Genomic DNA, 16,658 nt, shown 5'->3' with positions numbered 1-16,658 from the left:
TTCCTGGAGCCTCAGCCCCAGGGCCTCTCCTCAGGCCTGGCACTGCCCTAGGGACCCTTGCATGGAGCACAGCGAGTGCCTCGCTGCTGTCATGGTAGGAGCTCTGTTGTCCTGTAAAAACTTGTTTCCCCACTCCTCTTCAGGGCCTTTGGCTTATGGTTTTAATGCAGATGCCTCTTGCAATGCTGGTGTCAGTGGTGTGTTTTACTGTGCTGGAGACAATGTGAGATAATGTATGTATAAAGCAACTGCTATGGCTTTGGTTTTGCTTTGCTCCCAGTCTATATCTTATGTTGTAGTAAGAGAGCTATGAAACATCTAGGGAACAGCCTGATTGAAAGAAAAAAAAAGTGGGGGGGTGAGCAGGCACTTGACAGGGTTCTGTTGTGAAAAGTTTCCACAGAGCAGCTTAGTTTTGCCTTAAGGCAGAGGAAGCTGGAGCACACCTTGTGCTCAGGGGAACAGCTCAGAGGAGCAACTTCCAACCTAGTCACTGCATCTATAGTGATACATTCACCTGCTCATGGCTAAAAGTTGTGGGGTTTTTTCTTGTCTGCTTTAGCTTCTTAGGGTGCTGAGCTTATGCTGTGGGAGTGCTGGAGCATGCCGAGGCTGTCAGTAAGGTATGGTCCTGACATCCTGTTTTATACACTCTCTTCCTATGTTCATAATCTTGATTTGTTTGTAGTGCACAATGCATGCTGTCTTGTTTCTTTTTTTAATGTTAGTAGGGCATAACATAATGCTAGTCTTTAAGATAAATTATTTGGAATCTAAATTGGAGGGTTCCAGTCAGGCATAGGCAGCTAATTAGCACCTATGTTTTGAGCACATAGTGAACTAGTTCTCTTAAATGAAGTGCCTAAATTCCCTCCATGTTCAATAGGGAGAGAGAAATGCCTGGAAAAGCAACTCCAGAGGGAAACTGTGCCTGCCTAATTTAGGCTATCCCTCAGGAGGCTCTCAAAGGCACCTAGCTTTCCCACTGGCTATATATGGAACTTATTTCAGAAGGACTGGTTCAAGAGGCACCTAAAATTTAGATGTAATTAGCTACTCAAGTTGGATTGGATTCTACCCATTTTGTCACCTGAGGCTGATTGAATTACTCAAGGCACTAATTTAGAAAGCCCCAAGCTACTAATGGGTAATCCCTTTGTACAGTTCAGCAGCAAGGCAGCTCTGGGGTGCTTATACCTTTTGCTGTACTACCTGTTCAGTGTGCTGGTGAGAGTGTGGTTGGGTTGCTGACTGCATCAGTGAAGTGGTTTGACCTAGAAAACTCAGGGTGTGGTAATGAGCATGGGAGAAAGCAGGAACCTTTTAATTCAGGTTTTCTATTGGAGAAATTGTATTTTTGAACTTTGAGAAACTTGTATGCTGCTTGGGTGAGACAGGACAAATAAATGAACAGGTTAGATTGAGTAGTTTGTAAGTGTTATATTGCTCTTTTAACCAAAGGCATCTCCTAAAGCATGACCTTCAGTCACTAATTAATTTGTATGATACACAGCAATGGTTTCTTAATAGGTTCTCTGCACCTATCTATCTGGCACGTTGTGATCTTTGGTGGCATTCACTAGAGTAAGAGGAAACAATTGAATTCATTTCCACTAACTAGCTCTTTCTAAAAACTAATAAATGGGAACCACAACTAGAAATTGAGGTTATTGCTGTCTAGAGCATAACTAGAAGTATTGGCCTGACAGTTGTGTCTGTGGATCATTATCTTGGGAGAATAAGAACTGGAAGACCTCCTTTTCTACTCACTGAGGGAGGTTTGGAAAGGGAACTCCAGATAAAAATCACTAGTTTTGTGCTAAAAGTTCAAATTGCATGAGTTACCTTTTTTCCCCACCTACTCTTCTAGCATGTTTGTAAATATTTCACAATCAAAATTACCACCTCACACACTTTATTTACTATTGTATAGTAAGTGTGATTGCTACTTGACTTTTTCCATCATCCTTGTGCCAGGGTCATACTAATCTTTTCTCTGTCGCTGTAGTGTGAATTTGTCCCAACAAAACTGATGTGCCAGCCAAATATTTGGTTTTCACAAGAACACAGAGTCAATTCACAGGCCGCACAGTATAACTGACTTCCACCTAACATGAATTGCGGGAAGCTCTAAAACTGAGACAAACTAATTTCACCTTCTTGCAAAGAGCAGTTTGGTGGTGTTTCCTATTTGAAGACTAGTCTTGCTCAGCAGGTGATCACTGGTACCATGTTGCTAAGTAGTAGGAAGTGTGTGGAGTGGCCTGTGAATCAGAGGTGACAATATCTTACCTGAAATCACACAAGCCAAGTGATGCCCTGGGGCTTAATGCAAACACCTGACAGAGGGCTTGTGTGAAGTCAGAGAAGCTGTGGGAGGATTACTACAGACACTGTATTGGATGTTTAAAGTCGTATGCCAGCTGTGTTTAAAACCTATGCTTGATGGCTAAATCAGTAAATGAGAACGTGCTTATGTTGCATCTTCATAAACAGCAGTTGTGTTGTTTGGTGTGATCGCTGTGTCACAGTAGCATCCTATCTGTGTTTGTAAGTGCTGACCTGTACAAGTTATGGTGTATTGCTGCATGGTAGAACTAAATATCTCACAGTTCTTTCTTTCCTCTGCTGCTCTTGGTCTGTCTAAAGGAAACTACACATGGGAATTGCAGTTGTACCTGGCTCCTGCATTTTGGCCTTGTTCCAGCAAAGCACTTAAGCATGTCCTGCAAAACTCAAGGTTAAGCATGTACTTAACTGTCTTGCTGGATCAGAGCCATGGGGAAAGAGGAGGAAAGTTGCTCTTGTCATATTTTGACTGTGACTGACAACTTGGTCTTTACTAGTCATACAAAAACATGATTTACTGTAAATCTGTTGCATTAATATCTGCATGCTCTATGCACTTTTCAGGTAAAAGAAGCTCTTTACTAAAACAGAGTGCTTCCCTTTCTTGGGTGTTAGATTTTATTTTTTATTTATCTTCCTTTTATCTTAGTAAGAAATTACAAAGTGTTCCTTTAAAGAAATTACTTCCGTAATGTTAGTTTATGGAAGTACCTTGTCTGTACTCCTAAAATTGCCCACTAGTTAATTGAAGGACTAACAAATATGACATGTAAACTGAGTAAATGCAGATTGGGAGAGTCTTGTAGAACAGGAAGGCGACAGAATCCAAAGTTCTCTCTTCAGAAAGCCCTGAAGAAACCTATACTGTGGGAGGAGGCAGAAATGTCATGACAGTATCTACAGGGAACAAGTGGTAACTCATGATGCTAAATTCTGGTTTCTGTATCATTCACTGAAATTACTTTTTGTGTGGCAGCTCCAGCTGAAGAGGAAGTCTGACTTTGAGAAGGACAGTTTGCAAATGCTTTTAAATAAGGTGCAGAGGATAGAAACTAGGAGTCCTGTTTCACTCACATTGCAGGTATTACATTTGTACTCTTGCAGTATCTCTGGGAGCAACTATGATGATTGTTTACAAAATATTAGAAAATCCTTTAATGTTTTTCATTAACTGAAAGTAAAGGAGGCTGCCAGCATATGGAACTGAGCTGCACATAGAAATTCTTTGTGAACCACCAGTGATCCATAGATAGGTTCAAGAGTTTCAGCAGTAGTGGATTGTATACAGCCTCGTGCACTATTCTGAGTATGGTACATAATCAAATGTCAATTAAGATGAAAGATGCACAGCTACTGCTATAGCAGCATGAAGACTGTAAAGATGAGGGTGAGAATTAACAATATCAAATAAATCATGGCTTATCACAGGCTTTAATTTTTGTGAAGCTTATGCCATTCCTACTGATCTTCAACTGTGTAGAAAGTGCCCTTTGTTCATTTCCTATGCAACAAAATTAATCTTTTACTGTACCCTTGCTGTATCTTTGCATATAGGCTGTAATTACTTTGAAATCACACAGATTTTTCTTGTCCTTTCTATGGATTTTTCTTTAAAAACAGAGTTCTGTAGCATATCTAGAATAAGGCTGTGGTTTTGCATGTGTTACTGTTGGCAGTCATAGGACGGAAGTCATAATTTCTTCTGAAGTTATACAGTCTTTCTCTGTGGGGATCTATCATGGTGTGTGTTTGCTTTGAAATGTTTTCTGCAGATTGAAAAGCTTGAAACTCAAAAGCTGTTTGTGAATTTTTTTGGACTTGCAATTTAGAACACTTTCACTGTACAAACAACAAGTTCATTGAATATAGAACAACTGTAGTACGTGGCTTGCAACTCTTTAACAGGATAGTATGTTCTTACTTGAAGTATTCATGAATGAAGAACCAACAAATTTCTGAAAATTAATTCCTCATAAATAATGCATATTAAAAAGCAAGGATAAAATGGCATAATATATTATTTACAAAAAATGTCCAAATCTTTCTGTGTTTATGGAATGGTGAGGCATTTTAAAATGTATGAAACAGTATAGTTAGATTTTTATTTTGTGAAAAAAATTACACTATCAATTCCCATGGTAATTTCAAATTAAAACTTATTTCATGGAAAATGTTATTTAATTTGTGACAGAAATCTGTATAACTTTAGGCAAGCGGCCAATTTATGACTGTTAAGCATATTGTGAAGGCAACTTTATTATACTCGTGAGAATACTTCTGCTGAAATTATGCATACTGACCTAAAAGCAATAATAGTTTTGAGCAGTATTTAACTTAAAGTATCAATCAATATTTGTACTGCTAAGAATGTATTTATTAATTTTGTATTTTCTTTTTTACTCCTCTTGTATTTATCCTGTTTAATAATGGATGAAAAAAGAGTTATCAGTAGGACTTGTCCCCTGCTAAACTACTCAAAAAAATTCATAATAAATTGAGACAGATTTGAGATGAATGAAAAATACAGCTAATGAATTCATCATGAATCCTTTTAAAAGAACTTAATATAATCTCAGGGCTAGTCCTCTTAAGATCAGTGAGGAAACTGCCACTGTTCTCAGAGAGCAGATTGGAATGTACAGTGTATTAGTGTAGTCCAGACTTAATTTTTGTCATTTTCTAAAACAGGTATAATTTTTGCCTTTTTTAAATGAATGTATATAAATTAGTTAAATGGAGTTAATTCTGGTTTAGATTGGTATAAAAGAGAACAGAAGTTAATTATGTTCACTTTAACATTCTGCCATTCTGTTATGATGTTATTTAGCAATAAACACTTATTGGGCTGTAAGTCAATGCAAGTCTAATGCTAAGAAGCTTAGAATTAACATGATTCATTCAAATGGGACTGTGAACTTTTGTATGGAAAACTGTGATTATGCAATCAAATTCATGTAGTGAGTCCTTGATACACACATCAGAAAATCTACTAACAGCATTGGGAGCTGAATATTGGCTATCTTTACTCTGTTTCCTTTACAAAGTTGAAAGGAAACATTCAAAAGATCTCCTATCAGAATTTAAAAAAAAAACAAAACAACAAACCCACAAACAAAACCCCCAAAACCAAAAAACACCCAAAACCCCAGAACAAAATGCCCAACCAAGGGAAGAAATCCAAACAGTGGAATTTAGGCTTAATCATAAGCCCTTGAGCAAATATAAATGTGCTTGGATGAACAAATAGCATGCAAATGAAGTTCACTTTAAAAAATAAAAAAATATTCCTACTCTGAATACTAATACCTCATAGGCAGACTATAAAAGTCTTAAGCATCTGGCGGAGTTAATTGGGGTGTAGTCATGAAACATTTCTTTTTTCTTGACAACATGTTTGTTGTAGCCTGCATTTTTCATGGGATAGGATGAATTTCAGCATTTTTCTTATAATGTAATTTCAACTTTTTAAATTTCTTCTTTCCAGTTCTAATTCTAAAACCTAAGTGTTCTGTGTGTTAACTTAAAATTTTAAGCAGTCAATATCAAAATTATACTCTGATCAATGTCTGTGTAGTTTATGTAAATTCTAAGTAAGCAGTTCCCATATTTGTCAGTTACAAACAGAGGTGCAGATAACTTTCAATATATATTTTGCATTTCTTTTTCCTTTTGGTGAATTTTTCATGGACTCCTATTTCTGTTCCATATAATACGAGAGTATATTTGCTGCGGAATCATCTTGGACGTGAATCACCTCCTGCAGGTCTTATTTCTATTATATTTATAGGGATCCTACCATCACTACCTTTCCAATTTATGTACTCTAATGAAGAATCTAAATTAGGTGTGATGAATCTGGGACAAATAACTCTTGTGACACTGCAAGATTTGTTTGTTTAAAATCAGGCTGGCAAGGCATTTAAGCATGCACTTTTTTACTGCTCAATAAAGCAGTTAATCATATTTTAAAGTATAAGTGTGGATCGAAGTAATTTATTGAATCGGATCCTTTGAAGTTCACTGACCTGTAGTAAATTGGTAATTTCATAGCTGACTATACAATTAAACTTTGGCTCCAGGGGATATTTAGGTTTACATTTCTCATTAGAATGTAATTCTGAAGTAAGCTTTTTTTTTTCCTGACAAATGCAAAGAAGCTGTGAGGAGGTTAAACAAAAATTTTATTTTGGAATTCAAATCAAACCTTTATTCACAATTTTTCTCATTTATTTTTCTAATTGTTAGAAGTATATTGGTTCATAGCTTAACTTCTAGTTAATCTTTGAACCTTCAGCAAACTTTCTTTCACTTTTTCTAGGTTCTATTCATATAAAAACATACCTATTTTCATTTGTTCCAGTCTCTTCTGAATTATCTTTAAAAAGATAAAGGGAGACAGCAACATCATGTAGAGTTATGTTCTACAAAATCCAATTAGTACTGAAAGCTTACTCTGATACTTGAAGTATAAAATTTGGCAACTAGTGAATGCTTTCTCACACCAATACAGTAACTTTCAGTGAAAGTAATTTAGACAGAATCACAAAAAAGTAGATACTGAAGGGCCTATTCAATTACCAAGAATACCTCTCTGCTTACTGTAGTATACTCATTACTGCTGGAATGATGGTCAAGATTCCCAGTTGCCATATATTGGCATAGCCCCACTGGAGTCTGCAGTACTTTTTTGGTTCATGTTACCTGAAGATTTGCCTCCCGATCTGATGATATAAAATAATTGGTGAATTGGAAACGTCATTACAATTTAACTCACAATATTTACTCCAACAAATAAGTGTCATATTTTACAAGCAGGGCTTTGCTAGGAGCATAACAATAAAATGTGAGTATTTATCTGACTGGTTCTGTGTTGGATATGTTTTTAACATTTTCCAGAGGAAGGGAGCAAAGAAGCATCTCTTAACAGCAGCCCCTGAATTTATATTTTATCACTAACTATTTCTCTCAAAATGAGGATTTAGTCTCTTCTCTGTGTATCAGATTCCACTTATGCTTCCCGTGGAGTCTGCTTCCACAGTCAGACATGATTAATCCTCCATTCATCAAGGATTTGGGAAATGGGAGAAATCACTTTTTATACTTTTAGAAAAGCCACTACTCCCCTATCTGTGCTTGGTCCTTCTGTTGTTCTTGCTTAGTTGTAGGGATGGAGCAGCAGAGATACCTAATGTAAATAATTCCTAAGATAAGCACTTGTCCATACTGGATTCAGTGGCGGTGATAACATTGGAAACACCAAGCCTTATTCTCATGACCCAATTTAATCTGGCTTGGGACGTTTGCAGCTGATTTGGAACTTGTGTGGCTCACCCTGTGAGCAGCAACCACATCCATCTGTTTCATCATGTAAAGACAGACACAAGCACTTTGATGGTCATGGCTAAATGTATATCACAATATAGCAGTGTGTTATTCTGAATGAATGGTCTGAACGAGAGGTTTACACGTACACACTATAGAGACAGCATCTCAAAACAACATTACAGCGACAACTAGGATACAGATGAGGTATGCAGTATGGCCGTATAACTACATCACATGTACATGATGCAGAGATGGCTATGGAAAATACTCACTTTTTCACTCGATTCTGCTTCCTTTTGGCTTCTGCACCCCTTTGGTGCATAGCAGGGAAGTAGGTATTTATGTTTAGTGGAAGAAATTACACTGACTGAGACACAAGCATTTTACTCATAAATTTCTCAGACTATTGCTGAGTAGACTGACAGACAACCACTACAAATGATGCATTAAACATTTAGTGAACCCAGGCTGAACTCCTGTCCCTGTTGAAGCCAAGGGAAATTTTGCTCTTTTTTTTTTATTTGGGGTGGGGTGGGTAGAGGGAGCAGCATTTTATGTGGGATTCTAATAGTTTGATAATCACTTAGTAGAAAATTAGAAATGATGCCTTAAAAAGCATCCTTTGTGCAATTACTTCACAGACATTAGAGTTCACCACAAGCAAAATACGGTGTTCAATAGGGGCTGAGGAGATTGCCAGACCTGGTTTCCAAATAGATGATATTTCTATAACGTGTATCAGTGCAGCGCATCTGTGATGCTCTAAGAGAACTATGTGCTGGCCTTGTGTGCATCTTAAATGTTTTTGAAAAGTACAGTAGCTGTTATCCTAAAACATGAAAGGAGTAAATCAGGATTGTGGTTGTTGTTGTAGGCTTTCACATAAGAACAACTATGTGGTAAGATTACTTCCATTAAACCTCCTGATGAGTAGGAACAACTTGTGTGCACTAAATATTAACAATAAACTAAATGCACTGGCTCAGGGAACAAATTCGTGTATGTGAGCAACAGGAGGGAATAAAATCCACTCTTGTAGTGAAATGATAGTGCTGTGTTTTATGGTAGTGTTCAGTCACTGTCTTCAAGAAACTAGTGAAACCACCTAAGGTTTGATGGCAACTCCAAGGTGTAAGGTTTAGTGTGATAACACTACCTCCTTCCTTCGACTGAGGTTGTAGAAATTAAGCAATGGGGTGTGCAAAATAACATATTCTGACCTGGACCAGGAGTAGAATCCCAGTGAGAGCTTAGGGATGGGATCTGAGATGTGGAAAATAATACTACTGTGAAGTGGCTGTTTCTTATTTTATATATGCATTGAATACGAGTATTTTATATATGCATTGCAAACGAATATTTGCGGTGTGAATATTGATAACATGATTTAGAATTGAAATTTTAAATTAATTTTAAATAACTTTCTAGTAACTGACATATACTGTACTTTCTACAGATCCTTTTATTTGGGGGAAAAATGCATTTTTGTTTAAATTTTCATGTCAAAACATCTAAAACTCCAAGCAATTACATTATTTACCCCACTGTATTTTCCCCATGTCAATGAGAAAAGGTGATGACATTGGTGTGAGATCCTTTAGCAGAAGAGTTCAACCAGCACCACTAAACCTGAACTTGCACCAAGGGGAAGCTAAGGAGTGGGTGAGGGTCCCTCGGGCTGTGCACGCTGTGTTTCGTGTGGGGCTTTTGCATCTCCCGTGCGGCCAAGCTAGGCCGCCGCGGCTGGTGACTCGCGCTGTGTCCGTGGCCTCCTCAGAGCCCCGCGCTCTGCCCACCTGTGATGTCATAGTAAGGAGGGGCTTTTCTTCTGCAGACTCCTCCCTCGGAATCTCCTTCATCACCATGGCAACAGCCTTATCTGCCGCCCTAGAGCCTTTCCCCTACAACAGCGAAATCAACAATGGCGCGAGTCAGCAGCGAGCCTGGCAACAACCGCTTCCCAAAAACACACCCCAGAACCATCCAGTCATTAAACTGACGGCGTTTACGGCTGGAAGCAAAGCTTGGTTGAAATTAGAATACACAAACACTGTTTAAAAATAATAATGATAAAAAGTTATCTGCGAACCTATTAACAACGCAGTTGGGGTCTAGCCATAGTCTTGTGATTCGTTAGAGTTGCCCCAATGAAGTCAATGGGAATACAGCACTGCCTTGCTGGGGCAAGGCTGGCTGGAAATACTCCAGTGCGAATGGAAGGATTTGGACCTTCTGCAGGATAGGATCTCCATAGGAGTAGGGTCTGGAGGATCAGCCCTTTGGTTTAATTTTAGTTACCCAAAAGTTTATATCTGAAATACCTGGTTTTTGCTTAAAAATAGCATCAAGCTGATTTTGCAAATAAAGCGCAGTTCCTTGTAGTTCATGGAGGCAAACTCTCCCTGAAATTTGAATGAATAACCTGTAGGGCTGGACCCGCAGTGTTTATAACTCTAGTAACATTTAAAAAAGCAATTTATGTCATATAAATAGTGTGGCTTTTTTGCTAACAGAATATATGGAGCCAAATTCTGCCATCATAGGCATTGCTACAGTTCTCTGAAAAATGGTCCTTGTTGTTGAGCTTACTGTAAGGATTTCTTTTAAAATTCACTTTTAAAACTCAATACATGTAAATATTCAAGACAAAGTTAATATATTTTAGCATTATTTAATATTTTAGCCAAACAAAAAATGCATTATGTGCCATACTCACTTTGAAGACATACTCTTTATTTTAAAAATGGTATTTATCTTCTTGAATTCACATGGATTTCTATTTTGATCTCTTATACTCTTGCAAGTGACCGAGAATGTCTGAGTGTACACATAAAGCATAGCAGCAGAACTGTATTATGCTAGTGACCCTGCGCATGTCCTTACTGTTATACTTTAGAAGCTCCCATTGATTTCCATGGAAGTTTTAGCTGTGCAAAGACTGCAGGATCTGGCTCCATAAAAGCAGTATTTTACAGTAGACTTAAATATATTTAAATACTTAAAAGTCTGTTAACAGACGGGGTTCTTTACTACCACATCATATACTAGAATTACTTTCACTAGCACTGTATTCTGTGTCCAATAATAAACCACTATTGCTTACACTGAACTGCAGGTTGTTCAGAAACATTTCATTGATTGCAGGTAAAAACATTGCATACTATTGCAGTTTTTGAACAGATTTGATTAATTATTAGGTCATTTGTAGGTTAGTTTGCTTGTGCAACACATCACAGTTACCCTACAGTGAGTTCTTTGCATGCTGCAAGAAATTTTCAGAGCAGAAGTGTCATAAATGATACGCATGCTGGATTTGTGATGCCTTTGATATCCAAAGAACTGCAAAGTCATTGTAAAATTAAATATATTTCATTCAATTCAATAAGAATTACTTCTGATTGGTAAACATATCAAAGGTTCTTGGCCAATTATGTATTTACTTTGTTCATGATTCATATGACATATTCCAGGTCTATGAAGCTTGTTTCTAGTATGACGCATGGAGCTATCGTTAGCTAGCACTAATAACATGCTATTTGATCTTTATAAAATGTAGTCCTTTTGTGCGGAGTGCTAGAACAAAATAGTTTATCAGCTAGAAAGGATGCATTGGAAAACATGCAGTGCTTTTTATTTCTTGCAGAGTAAAAACCCACCAAAGCAAAGGTCAGGTCACTTTTTTGAAGACAGAGCCACTTTTTCTTCAAGGTTTCACCTACTGCCTGAAAAGAGTCATGATACTCATATTAGTGCCTGCTGTTAACCTTTCATAAACACAACTCTGCAAAACCCTGGGAGTTGTTGATACCATATATAAAATTTGTCTCATCGGTTTAAAGTGGCTATAGTACAATGTAGAATAGTAACCCGATTAATACTGTGCTATTTTTTCTATGAGCAGACTTTGTATATTTGCTAGTCAGAGCAAGTGGTTTGATACTTTAAGTCTTTCTTTTCGCTTTCCTAAAAGTTTACACGTAAGGTTGATTTATTTCTGGCTACTCAGCCTATGGTATGAAAAACATTATTCTGAAACCAGAAGTTAGTAGGCAATTTTCTGGATACCAAAGAGAAAGGCACTGCTGTGAAATAGCTTAACTTCTCAGATTCTGGGGAGAGAATGACCGATTAATTGGAAAATCCAGTTTTTTATTCTGGTGACTAGAAATGGATTTTGTTGTCCTATGTAAGCTTGAAAATTTCGGTCTCTGTATTTGCTCCAGTGAGTGCCTATGAAGTGATTAAGCAGAATTGAAGAGGAATAAAAGCAGGTTTTCTCTGACCAGGACAACCTTGTTACTGTTGTGAAGTGCAGCTGAAATGATAATCTCTAGTACATTTATTACAGTAACCATCAAGGGATTTTTTTTTTAAAGGTACTATTTACTTGGCCTCCTTCAATAGTAATTGTTTTTTCTTAGTGTTTTGGCTTTCTGTATGTATTTATCTGTTATAGTAGCTTATTGTTTAAACCCTGTAATTCTGTAACGCCTAATTTTACACTTGCCAGGTCTTTAAAATGAACAGTTTGTTGACAGTGCAGATTTGCAAGGTAAGTTATTTTCTCATGTAAACAGTTTAATAATTTAGTAAATAAATTTCATCATTCCCTATTTGTCTGCAATGTATAGATGGAAACAATTGTCATGCAGAGCATGACAGCCTATGTACAAATCAAGACAAACACAAACTGATGAAGGAAAACATATATTATTTGTTTTCATGGAACATACTGCTTAAGAAAAACTGAGAAACATGCCAGTATTCCATTATTTGATACACTTAAAATGGAACAGTTCCTTTAGGTGATGTCTCCAGAGCAAAATAAGGAGTAGAGGTCAGAGTATTCCCATGATGCTAAATATTTATAATAGAATTAGGTCAAAACTTAATAACAGTTTCTCTAGGCTTATCCTTTGGGATCAGATAATGGATTGTAATAGACGTTTCCAAAGGAGTATGCTGATTTGGCAGGATTTTGCAAGGAAATACTCTATTTTTTTGCAGCTGGTGTTTTTTAATAGTTCCAAATTAAATTTTGTACAAGTCACGCTATTTAGAATGTGGTACTTAGTAGTGAGTATTTAATTAAGCCACTGTAAGAGCATATTAATGTAAATTTCTAGGACAGCACACAGGTTTATTTTCTTTAAAATCAGTGATGCATATAGCTTTGTAACTGTGCTCACGTATGAGAAAGCTTTTCTTTTTTAAATACATGGGTCCAATAGATCACCTTCAAGTCATGATGGGCAGATCAGTTAGAATGAATATATAGAATCATAGAATGGTTTGGGTTGGAAGGGACCTCAGAGATCACCTAGTTCCAACCCCCCTGCTGTGGGCAGGGACACCCTCCACTAGACCACATTGCCCAAAGCCCCATCCAACCTGGCCTTGAACACTTCTAGGGATGGGGCATCCACAGCCTCTCTGGGCAACCTGTTCCAGTGCCTCACCACTCTCACAGGAAAGAATTTTTTTCTAACATCTAATCTGAATCGACCCTCCTTCAGCTTAAACCCATTGCCCCTTGTCCTGTCACTGCACTCCCTGATAAACAGTCCCTCACCATCTCTCCTGTAGGCCCCTTCAGGTACTGGAAGGCCGCAATTAGATCTCCCCAGAGCCTTCTCTCCTCCAGGCTGAACAACCCCAACTCTCTCAGCCTGTCCTCATAGCAGAGGTGCTCCATCCCTCTGATCATCTTGATGGCCTCCTCTGGACTCGCTCCAACAGGTCCATGTCTTCCTTGTACTGGGGCCCCCAGAGCTGGACACAGTACTTCAAGTGGGGTCTCACAAGAGCTTGAAACATTACTGTTTGGTGAAATACTGTATAATTCTGTAATTCTTCATTACAGTTGTTTGCAAGTTTGTTCTTGTATATGAAAAGCCAATGGCCAGTGCCTTATAAGTATTTAACATTTTGACAACAGTATTTAAGCTATAATGATTAATTACAGAAATTCTTTGTCATCTTCTATGCAATAAAATGATTTTATCTAAATCCATATCATAAGTAGAAGTTTGCTTTTGACAAATATTTAAGGTACTTGAGTCCCAAATTCACCTTTCAGGAATATTTATGCCACTTATTTGTGTAAGAAAGTGAACAGAAAGATATTGAATGACTATATTCTTTTTCTCTTTTGTTAAATATGCATACGTGGAGAAAGAAATTCTGCCTTTATTTAAATCTGTGCTGTTCCATTTATTTTGCAAAGATCCTGCCAAGCTGTTTCAGTGTTAGTTGACACCCTACAATGCATCACAATTCACTGAGCTATTGGAAATCATCTCAACACAGGCATATTTAAATTTAAGTTTTTGTCAAATAGAAGTTTTAAAACAGCTCCCCTTGTAAAGAAATTTGGTAGAAAAAAATGATATGCAGGCAGTGCTAGTACATGTATGATATGATTACTGATTTCATGTGGCACCTCTCCTTTCTAGTTCAGGAGAAACAGACTCACAACTTGCTATATTTATGAATATAATGTCAAAAAACTGACCAGCTATCCTGAACTTTTCACATCAGTTGGAGTCTGTTTAAAACCAAAACAACAAAAAAACCCCACCCAAGTACTTTTCAGTCCAGAATATCTTGAACTCACTGATCTGCTCTTCTAATAGCTTTAATAGGTTTAATAGGGGATGGGTTTTATAAAGCAAACTTTATGAAAGATGCATTAGTGATAACTTTAAGTTATAGTAGCTGTAGTTCTTCTGTGTTAGGAGAAAGAACAGATAGACCTACTGTATGTGTTGAACTTGGGATGCTTGGCTGCTGTCCAGATCCCCAGGCAGCTGATGTATTAGACTTGCAGTACCAATTAAGCAGCCTATTCAAAATGGCTTTATGCACTACAAATCTTTGTTTTGTGCAATTTAAAAATAAAAATGGACAAACTTGGCTTTACTGTTTAAAATTATGCAGTGCTAACATTTTTACCTCTCAATGAGCACACAGAGCTATGCAATGGTACCATGAGAGTTCCAGTGTCCACAATACAACTGCGAGCTCTTGATTTCATATAGGATCTGTGTTTATTACTTTGTGGTTTTCCATTCTTGGGTTTTCCTGGTCATGTTTTCTCCATATGTTTTGCTTTTCATCATCTATGCTTTTCTAGTGTTTTCTAGTGGTATTATATCTTGTGTCTTGTATATCATTAAAAATAATGAGAAACCATATGGTGAGGCAGTTTTCTGAACCAATACAAGATAGATATTTAAACAGAAAATTTTCTTTCATCAAAGCTCTTGGTATTTTTTTATTATGAGCTTAACGAAGTGAGATATATATCCAAGGTAAATGGGAACATAATGCCTTTAGGCAGTGCTCAGTTGTGGTGTGGAGACATGTGACTAAGCTATATATCCTGAACTGGAAGCAGTACTGTCAAGGTAGACCAAGTTTCAGGGCCTGAGCTAGTATTTTCATATTGTACTTGCATCCTTTGGAACCCTGTATCAAGCTTTCTGTTAGTAATGGTCCAACTGCTCTTGACCGATGAGCTTTAGTAGTTCATTCTTATGGGATTATGGTGAAATACAGATAGGTGTTGGCTGCAGAGAAGGAATTGGGTATAAGAAGGCTTGCCTAAGCAGTAATTTACAGTAAAGCAGCTAAATCCGTATTGGCTGAGTTCAAAGCGTACTACACATCATTCATTCCTTTTTTCATTCTTACATTGATGGAATAACAGATTTCAATATGAATATGGGAAGATTTTACTGCATACAAGAAAATTGGCAAAGAAAGAGGTAATAGCTGATAGAAGGTATTCAGTACAAACGTTCACATTTGCCTTCATTGGGTTGTCTTATGTCCATTTAAATGTCAATACTGTGGTTAAATTGCATTCCAGTTTGAGAAGCATTTGCATTGAAATGGCATTGTTATGTTTTCTGTTTATTGACCATCAGTAACTGCCACATTACGTGTGCTCCTTTTAGAAGTTGTCTCATCCTGATGCCAATAGATTCATTCTGAAAGCCAAGTGGGACTGCTTCCAAAGCATCTCTGGTGAAAGCTCTTCAAGACCCATTTTGCTCTCAAGAACTTATGCAAAGTTATTGTACTTAATGCATCTGAATACATATTATGACTGGAAATTAAAAAAATAATTCTGTCAAATCTAACTAATTCTCTGTAAGCTAGTATTCCTGCAGGCTAACAGGAGGAAGATGCAGTGAAACTCGCTTGATTTTTTTTTTTCTCAAGTCAAAAAGTTTTATTCGAAATATACATAAGGAGTGTATCTTTTGAGCAAGGTAACACTTTCTACTGTTGGAACAGTAATGTTGACCTAACTGTAAGTAGTAAATCCAGCCTGGAAAATAGAGCAAGTTTGGTAAGAAGAGCGAGGTCTGGGACAAGAAGTAATTACTTAAAGGTCATTTGAGGTTCTGGTCCATTTATGAGCGAGTTGTATAATATAGCTGCTTGTGATAGCAGGCTTGGACGAGATGTTTTGCAGTCCTTTCTGTGTAAGCGTCATCTTTTAATAAGGCCATTGTGAATATGTAGAAACAATTTTTTTAGCACTTATTTGATTGACTTCTTGGTAATTTTTGAACTGCATTATCAACGGAGTGAGTCTTTTGACTGCACAATGGTATTTGACTTCAAAAATTTCAGGGAATAGCTGTAGACTTTCTTTCATCTCTGCTTAGCCTGTGTCAAGGAACGTTGTGAAATCATTGGATTTAGCAACTGGCAATTTCAAATTTGGTAGTCTTCAGCAGAGAATTAATACTAAAGTATTTTCTCTCTCAGTTGGGGTTCATTTTATGTTGACTTCAGTATCATGAGCCCAAATCGTAACATACACATTATAACAGAATCAGTTTATTACTATGGTAATGCATGTACTGAATTAGGAAAAGGAACTCCTCTAGTACTAGTTCAAGTGGAATTCAAGGAGTTCACATGACTTTCAAAATAGATTGGTGACTAATGTACTGTCCATTGTTTAA

The 16,658-nt window shown here is 37.2% G+C and overlaps 1 protein-coding gene across 5 annotated transcripts in view; it reads right to left on the bottom strand.

The window, feature by feature from the left end:
* The window catches only part of PEX5L (peroxisomal biogenesis factor 5 like), a 116,498-nt gene that overhangs the window by 34,902 nt on the left and 64,938 nt on the right, over positions 1-16,658 (bottom strand). For 3 of the 5 annotated variants that reach the window (XM_054835925.1, XM_054835926.1, XM_054835929.1), the window contains exon 2: positions 9,471-9,575. The exons of the other annotated variants lie outside the window; for them this stretch is intronic. In XM_054835925.1, the coding sequence (XP_054691900.1) occupies positions 9,471-9,575 (105 nt within the window). The remainder of the gene's footprint in view (positions 1-9,470; positions 9,576-16,658) is intronic. 5 annotated transcript variants of the gene reach the window in all.

This window comes from Grus americana, chromosome 9, assembly GCF_028858705.1.
Source record: "Grus americana isolate bGruAme1 chromosome 9, bGruAme1.mat, whole genome shotgun sequence".
NCBI classification, from domain to species: Eukaryota; Metazoa; Chordata; class Aves; order Gruiformes; family Gruidae; genus Grus; species Grus americana.
Note: the sequence above shows the minus strand (reverse complement) of the source record. Positions and strands in the feature narration are given on the sequence as shown.